The 21427-nt window shown below is 45.9% G+C and overlaps 1 protein-coding gene across 8 annotated transcripts in view; it reads left to right on the plus strand.

Annotated features, from left to right (window-relative positions):
• The window catches only part of STXBP5L (syntaxin binding protein 5L), a 340555-nt gene that overhangs the window by 162171 nt on the left and 156957 nt on the right, over positions 1-21427 (plus strand). For all 8 annotated transcript variants that reach the window (XM_073576992.1, XM_073576994.1, XM_073576997.1 and 5 more), the window contains exons 6-11: positions 5711-5774; positions 11438-11521; positions 14188-14311; positions 17040-17118; positions 19425-19573; positions 20029-20101. In XM_073576992.1, the coding sequence (XP_073433093.1) occupies positions 5711-5774; positions 11438-11521; positions 14188-14311; positions 17040-17118; positions 19425-19573; positions 20029-20101 (573 nt within the window). The remainder of the gene's footprint in view (positions 1-5710; positions 5775-11437; positions 11522-14187; positions 14312-17039; positions 17119-19424; positions 19574-20028; positions 20102-21427) is intronic.

A 21427-nucleotide genomic window follows, 5' to 3' on the forward strand; every position in this document is an offset into this window, starting at 1 on the left:
TCCATCATCAGTATCTGGCGAGCACCCATCACCTCCATCATCAGTATCTGGTGACCATCTGTCAGCTCCATCATCAGTATCTGGTGAGCGCCCATCACCTCAATCATCAGTATCTGGTGCCTGTATGACTCCTCCATCATCAGTATCTGGTGATCACCCGAAGCCTCATAGTTAGCATAGGTAGCATAGTTAACAAGGCTGAAAAAAGCCACATGTCCATCCAGTTCAGCCTATATTCCGTCAGTATAAATCCCCAGATCTACGTCCTTCTAAAGAGCCTAATAACTGTAAGATACAATATTGTTGCGCTCCAGGAAGACATCCAGGCCTCTCTTGAACCCCCCAACTGGGTTCACCATCACCACCTCCTCAGGCAGGGAATTCCAGATTCTCACTGCCCTAACAGTAAAGAATCCTCTTCTATGTTGGAGAAACCTTCTCCCCTCCAGACGCAGAGAATGCCCCCTTGTGACCGGCACCTTCCTTGGTATAAACAGATCCTCGGAGAGATATTTTTATTGTCCCCTTATATACTTACACACGTGGTCAAAATTGTTGTTACCCCTCGTTTAATGACAGAAAAACCCACAATGGTGACAGAAATAACTTCAATCTGACAAAAGTAATAATAAATCAGAAATCTAGGAAAATGAACAAATGAAAGTCAGACATTGCTTTTCCTCCATGCTTCCAAAGAATTAAAAAAAAAAAAAATAAAACTCATGAAATAGGCCTGGACAGAAATGATGGTTCCCTTAACTTAATAATTTGTTGCACAACCTTTTGAGGCAATCACTGCAATCAGACGATTCCTGTAACTGTCAGTGAGACTTCGCAGGTATTTTGGCCCACTCCTCAAGAGCAAACTGCTCCACTTGTCTCGTGTGTGAAGGTTGCCTTTTCCAGACGGCATGTTTCAGCTCTTTCCAAAGATGCTCAATAGGATTTAGGTCAGGGCTCATAGAAGCCACTTCAGAATAGTCCAATGTTTTTCCCCTTAGCCATTCTTGGGTGTCTTTTAGCTGTGTGTTTTGGGTCATTATCCTGTTGCAAGACCCATGACCTGCGACTGAGACCAAGCTTTCTGACATTGGACAGCACATTTCTCTCTAGAATCCCTTGATAGTCTTGAGATTTCATTGTACCCTGCACAGATTCTAGACACCCTGTGCCAGATGCAGCAAAGCAGCCCCAGAACATAACAGAGCCTCTTCCATGTTTCACAGTAGGGACAGTGTTCTTTTCTTGATATGCTTCATTTTTCCGTCTGTGAACATAGTGCTGATGTGCTTTGCCAAAAAGTTCCATTTTTGTCTCATCTGTCCATAGGACATTCTCTCAGAAGCTTTGTGGCTTGTCAGCATGTAGTTTGGCAAATTCCAGTCTGGCTTTTTTATGATTTTTTTTCAACATTGGTGGCCTCCTTGGTCGTCGTCTCCCATGAAGTCCAATTTGGCTCATACAACGACGGATGGTGTGATCTGACACTGATGTTCCTTGAGCTTGAAGTTCACCTTTAATCTGTTTAGAAGTTTTTCTGGGCTCTTTTGTTACCATTCGTATTATCCGTCTCTTTGTTTTGTCATCAGTTTTCCTCCTGCGGCCATGTCCAGGGAGGTCGGCTACAGTCCCATGGAGCTTACATTTCTGAATAATATGTGCAGCTGTAGTCACAGGAACATCAAGCTGCTTGGAGATGGTCTTATAACTATTGCCTGTAACATGTTTGTCTATAATTCTCTTTCTAATCTCCTGAGACAACTCTTTCCTTCGCTTCCTCTGGTGCATGTTGAGTGTGATACACACCGTGTCACCAGACAGCTCAGTGAGGATCTGTAGCCTCTATACCGGCCACTCACTGACTCCAGGACTGTAGACACCTGTGATGATAATTAGTGGACACACCGCGATGTAACATGTCCCTTTTGTCGCATTATTTTCAGGGGTCTCATCATTTCGGTCCATGCCTATTTCATGAGTTTTATTTTTTTTAAGTTCTGTGGAAGCCTGGCTGGAAAGCAATGTCTGACTTTCATTTATTCATTTTCATAGATTTTTGATTTATTATGACTTTTGTCAGATTCAAGTTATTTCTGTCACCATTGTGGGTTTATCTGTCCTTAAATGTCATTAAATGAGGGGTACCAAGAATTTTGACCACATGTATATACAGTTGTGGCCAAAAGTATTGACACCCCTGCAATTCTGTCAGATAATACTCAGTTTCTTCCTGAAAATGATTGCAAACACAAATTCTTTGGTATTATTATCTTCATTTAATTTGTCTTAAATGAAAAAACACAAAAGAGAATGAAGCAAAAAGCAAAACATTGATCATTTCACACAAAACTCCAAAAATGGGCCAGACAAAAGTATTGGCACCCTCAGCCTAATACTTGGTTGCAAAACCTTTAGCCAAAATAACTGCGACCAACCGCTTACGCAAACCATCAATGAGTTTCTTACAATGCTCTGCTGGAATTTTAGACCATTCTTCTTTGGCAAACTGCTCCAGGTCCCTGATATTTGAAGGGTGCCTTCTCCAAACTGCCATTTTTAGATCTCTCCACAGGTGTTCTATGGGATTCAGGTCTGGACTCATTGCTGGCCACCTTAGAAGTCTCCAGTGCTTTCTCTCAAACCATTTTCTAGTGCTTTTTGAAGTGTGTTTTGGGTCATTGTCCTGCTGGAAGACCCATGACCTCTGAGGGAGACCCAGCTTTCTCACACTGGGCCCTACATTATGCTGCAAAATTTGTTGGTAGTCTTCAGACTTCATAATGCCATGCACACGGTCAAGCAGTCCAGTGCCAGAGGCAGCAAAGCAACCCCAAAACATCAGGGAACCTCCGCCATGTTTGATTGTAGGGACCATGTTCTTTTCTTTGAATGCCTCTTTTTTCTCCTGTAAACTCTATGGTGATGTCTTTGCCCAAAAAGCTCTACTTTTGTCTCATCTGACCAGAGAACATTCTTCCAAAACGTTTTAGGCTTTTTCAGGTAAGTTTTGGCAAACTCCAGCCTGGCTTTTTTATGTCTCGGGGTAAGAAGTGGTGTCTTCTTCGTTCTCCTACCATACAGTCCCTTTTCATTCAGACGCCGACGGATAGTACGGGTTGACACTGTTGTACCCTCGGACTGCAGGGCAGCTTGACCTTGTTTGGATGTTAGTCGAGGTTCTTTATCCAACATCCGCACAATCTTGCGTTGAAATCTCTTGTCAATTTTTCTTTTCCGTCCACATCTAGGGAGGTTAGCCACAGTGCCATGGGCTTTAAACTTCTTGATGACACTGCGCACAGTAGGCACAGGAACATTCAGGTCTTTGGAGATGGACTCGTAGCCTTGAGATTGCTCATGCTTCCTCACAATTTGGTTTCTCAAGTCCTCAGACAGTTCTTTGGTCTTTCTTTTCTCCATGCTCAATGTGGTGCACACAAGGACACAGGACAGAGGTTGAGTCAACTTTAATCCATGTCAACTGGCTGCAAGTGTGATTTAGTTATTGCCAACACCTGTTAGGTGCCACAGGTAAGTTACAGGTGCTGTTAATTACACAAATTAGAGAAGCATCACATGATTTTTCGAACAGTGCCAATACTTTTGTCCACCCTCTTTTTTATGTTTGGTGTGGAATTATATCCAATTTGGCTTTAGGACAATTCTTTTTGAGTTTTTTCATTTAAGACTAATTAAATGAAGATAATAATACCAAAGAATTTGTGTTTGCAATCATTTTCAGGAAGAAACTGAGTATTATCTGACAGAATTGCAGGGGTGTCAATACTTTTGACTACAACTGTACATGGTTATTAGATCGCCCCTCAGTCGTCTTTTTTTCTAGACTAAATAATCCTAATTTTGCTAATCTCCCTGGGTATTGTAGTTCCCCCATCCCCTTTATTAATTTTGTTGCCCTCCTTTGTACTCACTCTAGTTCCATTATATCCTTCCTGATCACCGGTGCTCAAAACTGTACACAGTACTCCATGTGCGGTGTAACCAGAGATTTGTACAGAGGCAGTATAATGCTCTCATCATGTGTATCCAGACCTCTTTTAATGCACCCCATGATCCTGTTTGCCTTGGCAGCCGCTGCCTGGCACTGGCTGCTCCAGGTAAGTTTATCATTACCTAGGATCCCCAAGTCCTTCTCCATGTCAGATTTACCCAGTGGCTTCCCGTTCAGTGTGTAATGGTGATATTGATTCCTTCTTCCCATGTGTATAACCTTACATTTATCATTGATAAACCCCATCTCCCACCTTTCGGCCCAAGTTTCCAACTTATCCAGATCCATCTGTAGCAGAATACTATCTTCTCTTGTATTGACTGCTTTACATAGTTTTGTATCATCTGCAAATATCGATATTTTACTGTGTAAACCTTCTACCAGATTGTTAATAAATATATTGTAGAGAAGAGGTCCCAACACCGACCCCTGCGGTCCCCACTGGTCACAGCGATCCAGTTAGAGAATATACCATTTATAACCCCCCTCTGCTTTCTATCACTCAGCCAGTTACTTACCCATTTACACACATTTTCCCCCAGACCCGGCATTCTCATTTTGTGTACCAACCTCTTGTGTGGCACGGTATCAAACGCTTTGGAAAAATCAAGATATACCACATCCAATGACTCACCTTGGTGCAGTCTATAGCTTACCTCTTCATAAAAGCTCATTAGATTGGTGTGACAGGAGCGATTCCTCATAAACCCATGCTGATATGGCGTTACACAGTCATTCTCAGTGAGATAATCCAGAATAACATCCCTCAGAAACCCTTCACATATCTCACCCACAATAGAGGTTAGACTTACTGGCCAATAATTTCCAGGGTCACTTTTAGAGCCCTTTTTGAATATTGGTACCACATTTGCTATGCGCCAGTCCTGTGGAACAGACCCCGTCGCTATAGAGTCTCTAAATATAAGAAATAATGGTTTGTCTATTACATTACTTAGTTCTCTTAGTACTCATGGGTGTTTGCGATCCAGACCCGGAGATTTATCTATTGTAATCTTATTTAGCCGGATTCGCACCTCTTCTTGGGTTAGATTGGTGACCCTTAATATGGGACAGAGATTTCCCAGTGAGACCCCCGACAAGTCCTGGTCATGTGCTCACTGATCGGTCTGGACTCCCTTTTTAGATCCTGGCTGATGATTCCCTCTTGGATATTCCTGATCTGACGTCTAACTGAACGGACTTTTACACCAATAGTTTTGTGGCTCTCGTAGACTTTATTATCCAGTTCCTCCCAATTTTCCCATTTTCTGCCTGATGTCAGTGAGTGGGAACCTTCTTCCATGCAGAGACATAAAGCTGCTGTCTGCGATGCATTTTACATGTCAGTGAATTGAAACAATTTTGTTGGTATCAAGAGAAGATTTTGCACCTAGAGCTGCAGAGTTTGTCACAATGTGTCAGTGTGTGGCCTCCTGTCCAGGCATTTACTTCCAGTAACATAACATACAGTGCGCTCCACCTGTAGAGTCAGTAGTAGTGCGTTGTGGCCACGCTGGGCTGAGGGTTTTTTCTCTTTTGCACACTCATACAGGAATCTCCTTTTACCTTCACTGATACATTGCTACAAAGCTTCAGAACAGGGCGGAGGTTGGTGCCGTCCAGAGAGCATTGTCTGCGCTCACAGCCGTGATGTAGCAGAGCCCACAGGGTAATGATCTCTCTTTGCTTTTCTTCCAGATCAACTAAAACTCACCCGGGGCCAGTTGTACATTTAAGTGACACCCCGCGAGATGAAGGCAAGGTAAGAAGCCCCGTGTAACATAATGTGACCCCTCCGGCCAGTGTCTGGGGCCCACTGAGGAACTCACTGGGGAACACAATTTACTAAGGAACTCACTGGGGAACACAATTTACTGAGGAACTCACTGGGGAGCAACTCGTTACGTTACACCTGACGCTTTATTTCACTATCTTTTGGCTTCTGAATCCAAAAGTGATCCCAGATTTTCTCCTTTGTTTCCAAAACCCTACAAAATGTACATACAGCGGAATATAATGCAAAAAATGACCTGAATGTAATGATAATGTAAATCTATTGTGTTCATACAAAGGATATATCGCTAATGTAAGTCACATTGTACAAGTAGGAAAGTTAGGTGGCATGTGAGATACAGATGCTTCTCCCAAAATGAGAATATCATCAAAAAGTGAATTTATTTCAGTTCTTCAATATAAAAAGTGACTCTCCTCTATTCTATAGAGTCATTACACACAGAGTGATCTATTCCACGTGTTTATTTCTGGTGATGTTGATGATTATGGCTTACAGCCAATGAAGACCCAAAAGTCATTATCTCAGTAAATTAGAATAATTAACAATAATCCCCTGTAAAGGCTCCTAAGCGTTTATAAAGGTCCCTTAGTCTGTTTCAGTAGCTCCACAATCATGGGGCAGACTGCTGACCTGACAGATGTCCAGAAGGTAGTCACTGACACACTCCACAAGGAGGGGAAGCCACAAAAGGTCATTGCTAAAGAAGCCGGCTGTTCACACAGTGCTGTATCCAAGAATATTAATGGAAAGTGGAGTGGAAGGAAAAAGTGTGGTAGAAAAAGGTGCACAAGCCACCGGGATAACCGCAGCCTGGAAAGGATTGTTAAGAAAAGGCCATTCAGTAATGTGGGGGAGATTCACAAGGAGTGCACTGCTGCTGGAGTCATTGCTTCACACCACACACAGACGTCTCCAGGACATGGGCTACAAGTGTCACATTCCTTGTGTCAGCCACTCATGACCAATAGACAACGCCAGAAGCGTCTTACCTGGGCCGAGGAGAAGAAGAACCGGACTGTTGTCAGTGGTCCCAGAGTCTGGAGGAAGAGTGGAGAAGCCACAATCCAAGCTGCTGGAGGTCTAGTGTGAAGTCTCCACAATCAGTGATGGTTTGGGGAGCCATGTCATCTGCTGGTGTAGGTCCACTGTGTTTTATCAAGACCAAAGTCAGCGCAGCCGTCTACCAGGACATGTTAGAGCCCTTCATGCTTCTCTCTGCTGACAAGCTTTATGGAGATGAAAATGTCATTCTCCAGCAGGACTTGGCCCCTGTCCACACGGCCAAAAGTACCAATACCTGGTGTACACACAACAGTATCACTGGGCTTGATTGGCAGCAAACTCACCTGACCTTGACCCCATAGAGCAGGGGTGGGCAATTAATTTTCCCGAGGGGCCACATGAGAGACCATGACTGTTATGGAGGGCCGAACCAATAGGCTGAAATGAATTAAGCTCAATATTAATATCAACATATAATTATTAATATTAATTATAGCACTCAATATTGAGCAGGATTATGTATGCCGACATTCCCCTATATACCATTTGAACCCAAATACAGTCTCTTCTATATATTGTATGAGGCCTTCACAGCCTCCCCATGTCCAGCGCATGAGGCACACACAGCCTCCCCATGTCCAGCGCATGAGGCACACAGCCTCCCCATGTCCAGCGCATGAGGCGCACACAGCCTCCCCATGTCCAGCACATGAGGCGCACACAGCTTCCCCATGTCCAGCGCATGAGGCGCACACAGCTTCTCAATGTCCAGCGCATGAGGCGCACACAGCCTCCCCATGTCCAGTGCATGAGGTGCACACAGCCTCCCCATGTCCAGCGCATGAGGTGCACACAGCCTCCCCATGTCCAGCGCATGAGGCGCACACAGCCTCCCCATGTCCAGCGCATGAGGCGCACACAGCCTCCCCATGTCCAGCGCATGAGGTGCATACAGCTTCCCCATGTCCAGCACATGAGGCGCACACAGCCTCCCCATGTCCAGCGCATGAGGTGCACACAGCCTCCCCATGTCCAGTGCATGAGGCGCACACAGCCTCCCCATGTCCAGTGCATGAGGCGCACACAGCCTCCCCATGTCCAGCGCATGAGGCGCACGCAGCCTCCCCATGTCCAGCGCTTGAGGCGCACGCAGCCACCCCATGTCCAGTGCATGAGGCGCATGCAGCCTCCCCATGTCCAGCGCATGAGGCGCACACAGCTTCCCCATGTCCAGCACATGAGGCACACACAGCCTCCCCATGTCCAGTGCATGAGGCGCATGCAACCTCCCCATGTCCAGTGCATGAGGCGCACACCGCTTCCCCATGTCCAGCACATGAGGCACACACAGCCTCCCCATGTCCAGCGCATGAGGCGCATGCAGCCTCCCCACGTCCAGTGCATGAGGCGCATGCAGCCTCCCCATGTCCAGTGCATGAGGCGCATGCAGCCTCCCCATGTCCAGCGCATGAGGCGCACACCGCTTCCCCATGTCCAGCACATGAGGCGCACACAGCCTCCCCATGTCCAGCGCATGAGGCGCACACAGCCTCCCCACGTCCAGCGCATGAGGCGCACACAGCCTCCCCACGTCCAGCGCATGAGGCGCACACAGCCTCCCCACGTCCAGCGCATGAGGCGCACACAGCCTCCCCACGTCCAGCGCATGAGGCGCACACAGCCTCCCCACGTCCAGCGCATGAGGCGCACACAGCCTCCCCACGTCCAGCGCATGAGGCACACACAGCCTCCCCATGTTCGGCAAATGAGGCGCACACAGCCTCCCCATGTCTAGCCAAACATCCCATATACATGAATAACTAAAAAAAAAGACAACACATACTCAACTCGGTCCCGTTCCCCGGCGCTCTGCTTCTGCTCCTGTCTCGGTGTCTGACTCTCCGCAGTACACAGCTAACGCAGTGTCATAACGTCATCGTGTCAGCTGTTTCACAAGCTGATTGGTGGAGGAAGTGGCCTGAGGCTCCTCCTCCACCAGTGCAGTCAGCATGGATATAGACAGCGAGCGGGCGGGCACGGTGCGGACCGTGGGCCACTATTTTCAGCTCCTCAGCTGTCTTGATCCGCGGGCCAGACTGAGACAGTCAGAGGGCCGGATGTGGCCCGTGGGCTGCACTTTGCCCAGGTCTGCCATAGAGAATCTATGGAGTATTGTCAAGAGGAAGATGAGAGACACCAGACCCAACAATGCAGACGAGCTGAAGGCTGCTATCAAAGCAACCTGGGCTTCCATAACCCCTCAGCAGTGCCACAGGCTGATCACCTCCATGCCACACCGCATTGATGCAGTAATTGATGCCAAAGGAGCCCGACCAAGTACTGAGTGCATTTACTGATCATACATTTCAGTAGGACGACATTTCGGATTTTAAAATAATTTTTTCAAGCTGGTGTTATAAAGTATTCTAATTTACTGAGATAATGACTTTTGGGTTTTCATTGGCTGTTAGCCATATATGAAATTCACTTTTTGTATTGAAGAACTGAAATAAATTCACTTTTTGATGATATTCTTATTTTGTGAGACGCACCTGTATGTATGCTTCTTGCTTTTCTTGAAGTGTTCAATCTGTGGACAGTCTCACCTGATGCTCCAACAATAGTCAGTCAAAGTATGTCCATCCCATCTACCCTGATACCGACCCTCCACGACCTTCATATCTTGGTGGAATCGTTCACTTTCTTTGCTCATCACTGACTGCACCAAGGTTTCAATAAGATGGCAGCAGAAAGTGCATCCTGATGCTCATGTTGCAGCCAAGGATTTAGTAGTTCTTCAAGAGTGCTGCCTTCGATCCACCTAGTGCTAGTGCTGGATAATCTCTTATTCCTCCGGTGCAGATGACGGACATTGTGCTGGATAATCTCTTATTCCTCCGGTGCAGATGACGGACATTGTGCTGGATAATCTGTTATTCCTCCGGTGCAGATGATGGACATTGTGCTGGATAATCTCTTGTTCCTCCGGTGCAGATGACGGACATTGTGCTGGATAATCTCTTATTCCTCTGGTACAGATGACGGACATTGTGCTGGATAATCTCTTATTCCTCTGGTGCAGATGACGGACATTGTGCTGGATAATCTCTTATTCCTCTGGTGCAGATGATGGACATTGTGCTGGATAATCTCTTGTTCCTCCGGTGCAGATGACGGACATTGTGCTGGATAATCTCTTATTCCTCCGGTGCAGATGATGGACATTGTGCTGGATAATCTCTTATTCCTCTGGTGCAGATGATGGACATTGTGCTGGATAATCTCTTGTTCCTCCGGTGCAGATGACGGACATTGTGCTGGATAATCTCTTATTCCTCTGGTACAGATGATGGACATTGTGCTGGATAATCTCTTGTTCCTCCGGTGCAGATGACGGACAATGTGCTTGATAATCTCTTATTCCTCTGGTGCAGATGACGTACATTGTGCTGGATAATCTCTTATTCCTCCGGTGCAGATGATGGACATTTTGCTGGATAATCCCTTATTCCTCCGGTGCAGATGATGGACATTGTGCTGGATAATCTCTTATTCCTCTGGTGCAGATGATGGACATTGTGCTGGATAATCTCTTGTTCCTCCGGTGCAGATGACGGACAATGTGCTTGATAATCTCTTATTCCTCTGGTGCAGATGACGGACATTGTGCTGGATAATCTCTTATTCCTCCGGTGCAGATGACGGACACTGTGCTGGATAATCTCTTATTCCTCCGGTGCAGATGACGGACATTGTGCTGGATAATCTCTTATTCCTCTGGTGCAGATGATGGACATTGTGCTGGATAATCTCTTATTCCTCCGGTGCAGATGACGGACACTGTGCTGGATAATCTCTTATTCCTCCGGTGCAGATGACGGACATTGTGCTGGATAATCTCTTATTCCTCTGGTGCAGATGACGGACATTGTGCTGGATAATCTCTTATTCCTCCGGTGCAGATGACGGACACTGTGCTGGATAATCTCTTATTCCTCCGGTGCAGATGACGGACATTGTGCTGGATAATCTCTTATTCCTCCGGTGCAGATGACGGACATTGTGCTGGATGATCTCTTATTCCTCCGGTGCAGATGATGGACATTGTGCTGGATAATCTCTTATTCCTCTGGTGCAGATGACGGACATTGTGCTGGATTATCTCTTATTCCTCTGGTGCAGATGACGGACATTGCGCTGGATAATCTCTTATTCCTCCGGTGCAGATGACGGACATTGTGCTGGATGATCTCTTATTCCTCCGGTGCAGATGATGGACATTGTGCTGGATAATCTCTTATTCCTCTGGTGCAGATGATGGACATTGTGCTGGATTATCTCTTATTCCTCTGGTGCAGATGACGGACATTGCGCTGGATAATCTCTTATTCCTCCGGTGCAGATGACGGACATTGTGCTGGATTATCTCTTATTCCTCTGGTGCAGATGACGGACATTGTGCTGGATAATCTCTTATTCCTCCGGTGCAGATGGCTGACTGTTCTTCTTGTATATGAGGGGTTAGAGTCCTGACACTTGCGGTGCCCCGGGCTAGTGGGTGTTTGGCCCCCTGTATATACCGCATCTCTTGGACTTCCTTTCTCCTGATCGTCCTGTTTGTCTTGCAGTTGCTGATAGGATATGAGAGCGGCACCATTGTTCTGTGGGACCTGCGGTGTAAGAGGGCCGACATCCGCTTCTACTACGACGAGGTAAGTGTTGCTGTGCAGACCCCAACCTGCGGCTCCATGTGGCATCGATATTGTGACTCCAGTGGGGAGGGGACACTTTCTATCATAAATATATACAGTCATGGCCAAAAGTTTTGGCACCCTTGAAATTGCTAGAGAGAATGAAGTATTTAGCCCAGAAAATTATTGCATTTTCTCATGTTTTGTTATTGACATGTTTATTTCCTTTGTGTGCGTTGGAACACCGCAAAAAAACATTAAAAAATATCAAATTGGACCTAATTTCACACACAACCTCAAAAATTTAAATCACCAAAAACCTGATAAAAAGAGGAGAAGTTGCCTCAAACCTTGCATTTTCTGTCTGTGAGCCACATTAGGCATGGAGAACAGAAAGAGGAGAAGAGAACTGTCTGAGGACTTGAGAACAAAAATTGCTGAAAAATATCAACAATCTCAAGGTTACAAGTCCATCTCCAGAGATTTTGATGTTCCTTTGTCCACAACGTGTAACATAATCCAGAAGTTTACAACCCATTGCACTACAGCTAATCTCCCTGGATGTGGACTGCATAGAAGAATTGATGAAAGGTTGTAACACAGGACAATCCAGATAAGCAGCCCTAATCAAGTTCCAAAGAAATCCAACCTGTCCTGCAGGCTCAGGGTGCATTGGTGTCAGCACGAACTATACGTCCACATGTGAATGAAATGAAACGCTATGGCAAGAAACCCAGTAGGACTCCACTGCTGACACATAGACATAAAAAAGCTAGACTACATTTTGCCAATATGGACGTGAGTAAGGCAAAATGTTTCTGGGAAAGTTCTTGTGGACAGATGAGACCAAGATAGAGCTTTTTAGTAAAGCACATCATTCTACTGTTTACTGAAAACTGAATGAGACCTACAAATAAAGGAACACAGTACATACAGTCAGATGTGGTGGAGGGTCACAGATGTTTCGGGGTTGTTTTGCTGCCTCTGGCACTGGGAACCTTTACTGTGTGCAAGACATCATGAATTCTATGAATTATCAATGTATTTTGGGTGGCAATGTACAGTAGTGCCCAGTATCAGAAAGCTGAGCGTGGTCCTAGATCATGGGTCATCCAGCAGGACAATGACCTCAGACATACTTCAAGAAGTCCCCAGAAATGGATGGAAAGAAAGTTTTGGAGAGTTCGGAAGTGTGAGCAATGGGTCCGGATCTAAGGGAGAAGACGCCTTCACATATGAGAGACCGGGAGCCGATTTTAAGAAGATTGTGGTTGGTTATAGGAAGTGATTGATTCCAGTTATTTATTCCAAAGGGTGCAACAAAATATTAAGGGGTTTTCCCATGAATTAAAGTTCATATTAATCATTAGATCTTGGAATAATAATAATTTCCACAATAGGTGGTGTATCAAAAAAATGTTCCTGTGCTGAGACAATCTTATAAATGTCTCCTGCTGTCCTGTGTAATGGTCACGTCTGACCGTGCAGGGACAGGGTCTGATCATACCACATCTCCTGGACATGGGGGGCACAGGGGAGTATACAGACATTACAGCTGGGATCACAGCCCATACTTCCTGTGAGGTAAAACATTTGCTGTTTTTAAACAATATTTTACTTCACAGTAAGAATCAGCTGTGATCCCAGCGGTAAAGTCTGTATACTCTCCTGTGTCCTCCCCTGCCGAGGAGACCCTGCACAGTCAGACACGACCATCACACAGGACAGCAGGAGACATTCATAAGATTAGCTCAGCACAGGAACATTTTTCTGATACACCACCTATTGTGGAAATTCTTATTATTTCAAGATCTGTTGATTAAAATGTACTTTTGTTTGTGGGACAACCCCTTTAAGTGTGTGTGGGGGGGGGGCAACAATTTTGTTTGGCCCATTTTTGGGGGTTTTGTGTGAAATTTTGTCCAATTTTCCTTTTTTCCTCTTTTTTTTGTGTTGTTCCAATACACACAAAGGAAATAAACCTGAGTATAACAAAATAGGAGTAATTCCAATAATTATCTGGGAGAAATACTTCATTTCCTGGAACGATTTCAAGGGTGCCGACACTTTCGGCCATGACTGCATATATTTTTTTTTTCTTTCCAGTTTTCCCTCGGTTTTTCTTATTGTCCGCACACTTACGTCTTGTCTATGCTTAGTCCTTGGGGTCCGGACCCCGATACTGGGAGTACAGCACTGGATGTGGAGGGCTGTGCTCCTTTTATTAGGGGGGAGACCGAGTTAGTTTTTTGCCCTTTTTATTTTTTGTTCTTATTTTATTTTTATGGACCTGTTACCACAGTTATTGCTTTTAGAGTATTTCTTCCTTTTTGTGCAGAGGCGAGCAGGGAGGCTGCGATCTGCGTGCTCCCAATAACAATGGCAGCCTCAGATGGCAGCTTCTCTTCTCGCCTCCAAGGTCCTTGTTCTCAGGAAATCCCTATCAGCAGCCTGAAGGCGGGAGGGGCACAAGCAGGGACACTGGCGGCCGATCCCACCGGTGGTAGGAAGTGCAGGAGTGCGCGATGCTATAACACATGGGAAAGCATGGGCCTCTGGACCGGCAACCGTGTGCTTTATGGTCGTCATCGTCTCCCTGCTCTGATCAGGGTAGTCTCAGGACCCGGCCCGGGTGTAATGTGTGACCCGGACATGGCTGCCAGTAATCGGAGTGTTCTCCCCCTCAGGCCATCCACTCCATCGGCTGGCACCATGAGGGGCGGCAGTTCATGTGCAGCCATTCAGACGGCAGCCTCACCGTATGGAACGTAAAGAATCCGGCCAAGCCCTTCCAAGTCACCATTCCCCATGGTAAGACGTCAGTCTGTGCCCAGTGTGTGAGCGCCCGGCTGCTGTGAAACTACTGCTCTAACAGGGCTTGCTGGGAGTTGTAGTTCCCCAATAGCCAGAAAACCAGAGATTAAAGGCGCTATTTAGGGAAATCAAGTTATCACTTATCCACGTGCGAAAAATTATAATTCAGCGATGGTCCGACTGCTGAGAGCCGCATCGACTGACCGAACAGGGAACGTCTAACCCCACTACAATGGAGCGGTATGTACAGCCATTCCCCATGTGACTGCAGCACTCGTCTTTTTCCGGCATTTCTCCAGCCCCATGGAGAATGAATGGAGCGATAGTCAGCCTTCTCACCTGATGCTCCATTTTATGAGGTGTGTGACAGTCACTGGCTTGGTAGAGGATGGGAGGTACGTGTCACTGCGCGATCAGTGATGTGAAATCGGAGTGGTTTTGTCTTTCCAGCACACTATGTGCTGAGTGGCCGTGTACAAGAGTTTAATAGTAACATAGTAACATAGTTTTGAAGGCTGAAGGAAGACCTTATGTCCATCTAGTTCAGCCTATTTTTAGTGTAGCTGTTCTGCATTGTTGATCCTGGGGAAGGCAAGAAACCCACAGAGTAGAAGCCAATTTTCTCCATAGGGAAAAAAATTCCTTCCCCTAAGCTGGGTCAACCATCTCCCTATAATATTCTGTTATTCGTAACCTTCTATACTGTTACTCACAAGAAAAGCCTCCATTCCTTTCTTACATTCATTCAGTGAGTTGGCCATCACCACTTCCTCAGGAAGAGAATTCCAGAGCCTCACTGCTCTTACCGTGAAGAACCCTCTTCTATGCTGGTGCAGAAATTGTCTTTCCTCCAAACGAAGAGAATGCCCCCTTGTTCTTGTCACAGTCCTTGGTACAAACAGTTCATTGGAGAGATCTCTGTATTGCCCTCTGATATACTTGTACATATATATTAAGTCTCCCCTAAGTCTTCTCTTTTCTAGAGTAAATAGACCTAATTTTGATAACCTTTCTGGGTATTGTAGTGAACCAACTCCATTTATCATTTTAGTAGCCGCCTTTGAACCCTTTCAAGTTCAGTAATGTCTTTCTTGAGCACCGGCGTCCAAAATTGCACACAATCCTCCAAGTGTGGTCTGACGAGTGATTTGTACAGAGGGAGAATTATGTTTTCATCTCGTGTCCCCAGACCTCTTCTAATGCATCCCATGACCCTATTTGCTTTGGTGGCAGCTGCCTGACACTGGGCACTCCAATTTAGCTTCTTATTGACTAAGATGCCTAAGTCTTTTTCCATGTCTGATTTCCCCAGCAGTTTCCCATTTAGTAAGTAATTGTAGCATCTGTTTCTCCTTCCCATGTGCATAACCTTACACTTATCTGTGTTAAACCTCATTTGCCATTTTTCAGCCCAATTCTCCAATTTACTCAAATCTGTCTGTAGTTGCAAACTGTCCTCCTTTGTGTTAACTACCTTACATAGTTTTGCATCATCTGCAAATACTGATATTTTACTGTGTAAGCCATCCACTAGATCATTAATAAATATATTAAATAGTAGGGGGCCCAATACAGACCCCTGTGGTCCCCCACTAGTAACCCTGGCCCAATCTGAGGATGCCCCATTAATAACCACTCTTTGTTTTCTATCACTAAGCTACCTACCCATCTACACACATTTTCCCTAGCCCAAGCTTTCTCCTCTTACTGACCAATCTTTTCTGTGGGACAGTGTCACATGCTTTAGAGAAGTCGAGATAAATGACATCCAATGATTCTCCTGGGTCCATTTGAGAGCTTACATCCTCATAGAAGCTGATCAGGTTAGTCTGACAGGAGCGATCCTTCATAAATCCATGTTGATATGGAGTTAAACATTTATTAACATTGAGATATTCCATAATGGTATCCCTTAGAAACCCTTCAAAAATTTTACCCACAACAGATGTTAAGCTTACCGGCCTATAGTTTACAGGTTCCCTTTTACACCCCTTTTTGAATATTGGTACCACATTTGCTTGCCGCCAATCAAAAGGAACAGACCCTGTTTCTATAGAGTCTTTAAATATAAGGAATAGAGGCCTGTCTATCACATTACTTAACTCCCTTAATACCCGGTTTTATGTGAGCACCGCAGTGCGGGTGGGAGGGTGCTCACCGTACCCCTTTTCCTTTTTCATGCAGGACCTGCAGGTGTTTGAGTACCTGCAGTGATGTCACGATCACGTGACCAGCCCATATGATGATATACCTGGACCTGTGGTTCAGTCGGTGTGTGGTACTGTGGGGAGAAGCTGTACTTCCCATAGAAGTGAGGACTGAGAGTGCTTTTCCCTAACAGTGTGCGGGAGGACCCCACACCAAGGAGTGCTGAACTGTACGCTATCGTTTTTGTCTTTTTTTCCTGTCGTGGGCTGTGTTTTGTTTTCACCACCCTGGTTTATCCTGCGTATAATAAACCCACTGGTGTTGTTACGTGCACATGTTCCGGAGTCTGCCTGAAGGCTCCTACCGAGCGTGACAACCCCTCACGGGTGTAAAATTTTCTCATGTGGGATAAAAATTCCCTGTTCTGCCTCTCCATGCAGGTCCCAGCAGTCAGACCCCAGCATTTAGCAATTCTGCGATTAGGTGATAACTTTTTGCAGTCGACGATCCCTTTAATGACTCTGCCATATCTGTGTCCCTTGTCTCCTGCTACATGAGGCTGTCTCTTGTCTCACAGGGAAAAGTCAAAGAGATGGAAGGAAACATGAATCCTGTAAGCCCATATTAAAAGTAGAGTACCGGACGTGTAAGAACAGGTGAGGCGGCAGTGGTGGCTGTTCTGACGGGGGGTACACGGTACTGATGCGATGCACAGTACAGACTGTGTGCACAGCACTGAGGGGGTGTACAATACTGACTGTGCACGGCAAGGACGGGTGCATGGTACTGAGGGGGTGTACATTACTGACTATGCATGGCTCTAAGGGGGTGCACAGCACTGAGGGGGTGTACAATACTGACTGTGCACGGCAAGGACGGGTGCATGGTACTGAGGGGGTGTACATTACTGACTATGCATGGCTCTAAGGGGGTGCACAGTACTGAAGGGGTGTACACAGCTTCTTACATAAGACACGTTATTCATATTCAGATGTTTTCATGTCTCGGCCGCGGCTCTGACCTCGGCTTTTACATCTCTGTTCCTTAAAGCGGATGTGTTCTATCATTGATGAGGTGAGGCCGCCACGCTGTGTGATACTTGTAGTGCACTGCAAAAGAGATAAAATGGTCCTTGCGCCTCATCTCTGCTCAGGAGGATCAAACGCTCTGGAGCCAATCTGCATCTAGAAAAGCCTTTGTTGCGGGAAACTGCTCCAGCCATCTGAGCTCCTCACAGGCCGCTGGTAATCCACGCCGGCCCGTCATCCAGTGCCAACAACGGCTCATCACATCCATCACACTAGTTACAGATTACACTAGGAAGCCGAGAGATAGCGGATAGTAATCCAGCGAGTGTTCACCGAGTGGAGGACAGGTCTAGATGGAGGAGTCTATACAAATATATAAACACTGGCGCTTCTATATATGAGATTTGGTGCAGGAACTAATGAGGAGCTGCAGGTGATAAAAAGTCCGGTTCTGTGCCTACCTGACAAAAACTGAAGACACGATTAAATGAATATAATCACCGCGCTGTCCGTTCCAAAGGCACTGCCAAAATGTCCACTCTCACCGCAAGAGACTGCAAATGGGAACCCTGCAAATACAGGACGGCAGGTTCCAAAAAAGAGCCGTATATAGAACCAAAGAGAAAGGAGTTCACTGCGAAAATACAGGAATACTAGCGTCAATAGTTGATACTAATATTCCTGTATTTTCGCAGTGAACTCATTTTGAAAAAGGCCAGCACATCACAGCCCCACATAATCTGAGCAATAAAGCACTTACATCTGGAATGTCCAAACCCGTAAGTACAATTATTTGTACAATCTAGTGTTTTATACCTAATAATTTATAAGTAAAAAACTTTTTTTGTAAAAAACTCCTTTTTGTTTGGTTCTATATACGGCTCTTTTTTGGAACCAGCCGTCCTGTATTTGCAGGGTCCCATTTGCAGTCTCTTGCGGTGAGAGCGGACATTTTGGCAGTGCCTTTGGAATTGACCGCACGGTGATTATATTCATTTAATTGAGTGTAGAGAAGTGTCTGTAGCTTAGGCTGTAAGTAAGTAGCTAGTCATTTTGGCAGGGCAGTTTCGGTGAAGATGGAAGCCGTATTGAAGGTTGTTGGCGTAGATTACATAAGAGGTGAGAAGTACAATGTGGACGTGCTTTTCGGGGAGTTTGGAGGCGATCCGGAGCCGCGATATGGGGCGATACCTGGACGTAGAGGTCGGGTTGAGGGATGGCTTCAGAATAGGTGTGATTGTGGTATGTTTGTTTTTCTAACGTTTTATTGGAGTTTTAATAAATGAATAAATAAATAGGGAAGAAGGGGGGGAAGGTGAGGTAAAGGGAAGGAAATTGTGGCATATTTGAAAGCAGAAGATACGTTACCAGTATTTAATGATAAGTTGAAGAGATTGGTTAGGGCTAGGATAAGCTTGGTGCTGAGGTTGGGGAGGAGATGGGATGGGGTCCAGTGCACAAGTGGTGAGATGTGATCTCCTTCAGTGATGGTGGGGAGGAAGGTTAGTGGGGGAGGGCAGGGGTCTGGTACACATAGGGGTTGTGGTGGATGAGTAGTAAAGACTTGCAGGATTTGGTTGATTTTGTTGAAGTGTACGGCAAACTCTTTTGCAGAGATGAGAGAGGTCGGCGGGGGCAGTGATGGGCGGAGAGCGGAGTTAAAATTATTGAATAACTGTTTGGGGTTATGGGATAAAGCTGATACAAGGGTGGTGAAGTAGTCTTGTTTAGCAGAGGTGAGGTCCGACTTGAATACCATAACATGAGATTTATCTACAGGATCCTGTAAGATGGATCCCGAAGCCCTCGTTCACCCACCTCCAACCAGAGTACTCCTGGGGCGCCTCACATGTCAGGCCCGGTGTGGAGGTATCAGGTTCTGCTGCAGTACTCCTGTACTCTCCCATGTGATAGTCACTGTCTTCCCCTTCCAGTGAACCGTTCATCATCTTCTCCGGTGGATTGTCCTATGACAGCAGGAGACCAAGTCTGACCATCATGCATGGCAAGGCAATCACTGTGCTGGAGATGGACCACCCCATCGTGGACTTTTTAACGCTTTGTGAGACACCTTATCCAAACGGTAAGAGTGGAGTCAGCTGCTGATCCTCATGTGGCCTCGTTATATGAAAGAGCTGTGCAACATTTCTGCATTTCAAGGGGTTGTCCTGTTTTAGAATAGTTTCATATAGTTATTAAAAAACAAACTCTTCCATTCTCACCTTCCCTTAGTCTAGCGCTGAGTCTATACTATTGCCCTGGTCTCTGACAGCACATGACGTCTCGTCATCTGTGCTGCAGCCAATCACTGAGCTCAGCAGCTTGTGCCGTCTACATTAGCAGGGCTCAGTGATTGGCTGCGGCGCTGCTGATGAGAAGTAAAGACTGCATCCAGTCAGGCGGTGGCTTTGCCCGCTGGTTGGGTGATGTGGCTCCTTGTGCATGGAGAACCAGCCTCCCTGTAATAAGGATTAGAATCACTTTTCTTAATCATCTTTGGTTTTGTTGCATCTCTAAATACAAGGTCTTCTCACCCAGAATTCCAGGAGCCGTACGCAGTGGCCGTGCTGATGGAGAGAGATGTTATCGTGGTGGATCTGACCCAAAGCAAGTAAGACATGTGCTGTCATAATATGCAGAAACTCTGTGACATTGAAAAGTCGCAACTTCGGGTTGCTCAAAATTTTTTTCAATTTTTGTCATCATGATACCAGGTTTGGGATGTGACGGGGGTGTGACGCCGCTACTCATCTGATTCATGACGAGCGGCAGCGTTAGTTACGCCAAACTTCTTACTCTAGACTGGAGTAAGAATTACGTCAAGTAGAACGGTGGTGACATGCCTCTGATATCTTAGGATGCGGTCGCCTCTTACAGCATTACTCCTGGTGTTTTTTATTGCACTGCTGCAGTGGTGCTGTAAGTGTAAGTCACCTGCCCCCCTGTCTCATTCTCACCTGTCATTCCCTTCATTCTTTTCTGGCGTCGCTCCGGTCTCAGTGTCTGCTGGAGTCGGAGGTCACTTTTCAATACAAATCTATGAGAGCTTCGTTACGGCCTTGTTCTGGCTCTCTTGTATTGCGAGCTTGTGACGTAGTTTCTGACTTCCATCCAGTCAGAAGCTTTTGTCACAAGATGGCGACACGGGACCGGAGCAGCGTTGGTAAAAGGTGAAGACGCCGGAGGGTGAGTATAACAATGGGGGGGGGCTTACATCTAAAGTGCCAATCTAGCACTGAAAAAACAACAAAAAAACGTCTGACTCCTGCACGCCCTGTCATCAAAACCAATGAGAAGAAATGTGGTGTTTATGGATTGAGGCCAAAGTTCTTCCAAGTTTACGTAGCTTTTTCAATACGATTCTTTTCTCAATCTCTGCTCCCGGGGTCATGTCTCCTTCCCCTGTTCACTGACCAAAGTAATAAGTGCTACCATGTAGTATTGCAGTGTTTGTGTTGTTCTCTTGTTTTCCAGTGCTTGTGTCTATCTCTCTTGTTTTGCAGTGTTTTGCTGCTCTCTTGTTTTGCAGTGTTTTGCTGCTCTCTTGTTTGCAGTGTTCTGTCGCTCTCTTTTCTTGCAGTGTTTTGCTGCTCTCTTGTTTTGCAGTGTTTTGTCGGTCTCTTGTTTGTAGTGTTCTGTTGCTCTCTTTTCTTGCAGTGTTTCTGTCGCTCTCTTTTCTTGCAGTGTTTTGTTGCTCTCTTGTTTTGCAGTGTTCTGTCGTTCTCTTGTTTGCAGTGTTCTGTCGCTCTTTTCTTGCAGTGCTTCTGTCGCTCTCCTTTCTTGCAGTGTTTCTGTCGCTCTCTTTTCTTGCAGTGTTTTGACGCTCTCTTGTTTTGCAGTGTTTTGCAGCTCTCTTGTTTTGCAGTGTTCTGTCGCTCTCTTTTCTTGCAGTGTTTCTGTCGCTCTCTTTTCTTGCAGTGTTCTGTCGTTCTCTTGT

This window comes from Dendrobates tinctorius, unplaced genomic scaffold, assembly GCF_039654945.1.
Source record: "Dendrobates tinctorius isolate UK_male_01 unplaced genomic scaffold, ASM3965494v1 ptg000054l, whole genome shotgun sequence".
In the NCBI taxonomy this organism is placed as follows: domain Eukaryota; kingdom Metazoa; phylum Chordata; class Amphibia; order Anura; family Dendrobatidae; genus Dendrobates; species Dendrobates tinctorius.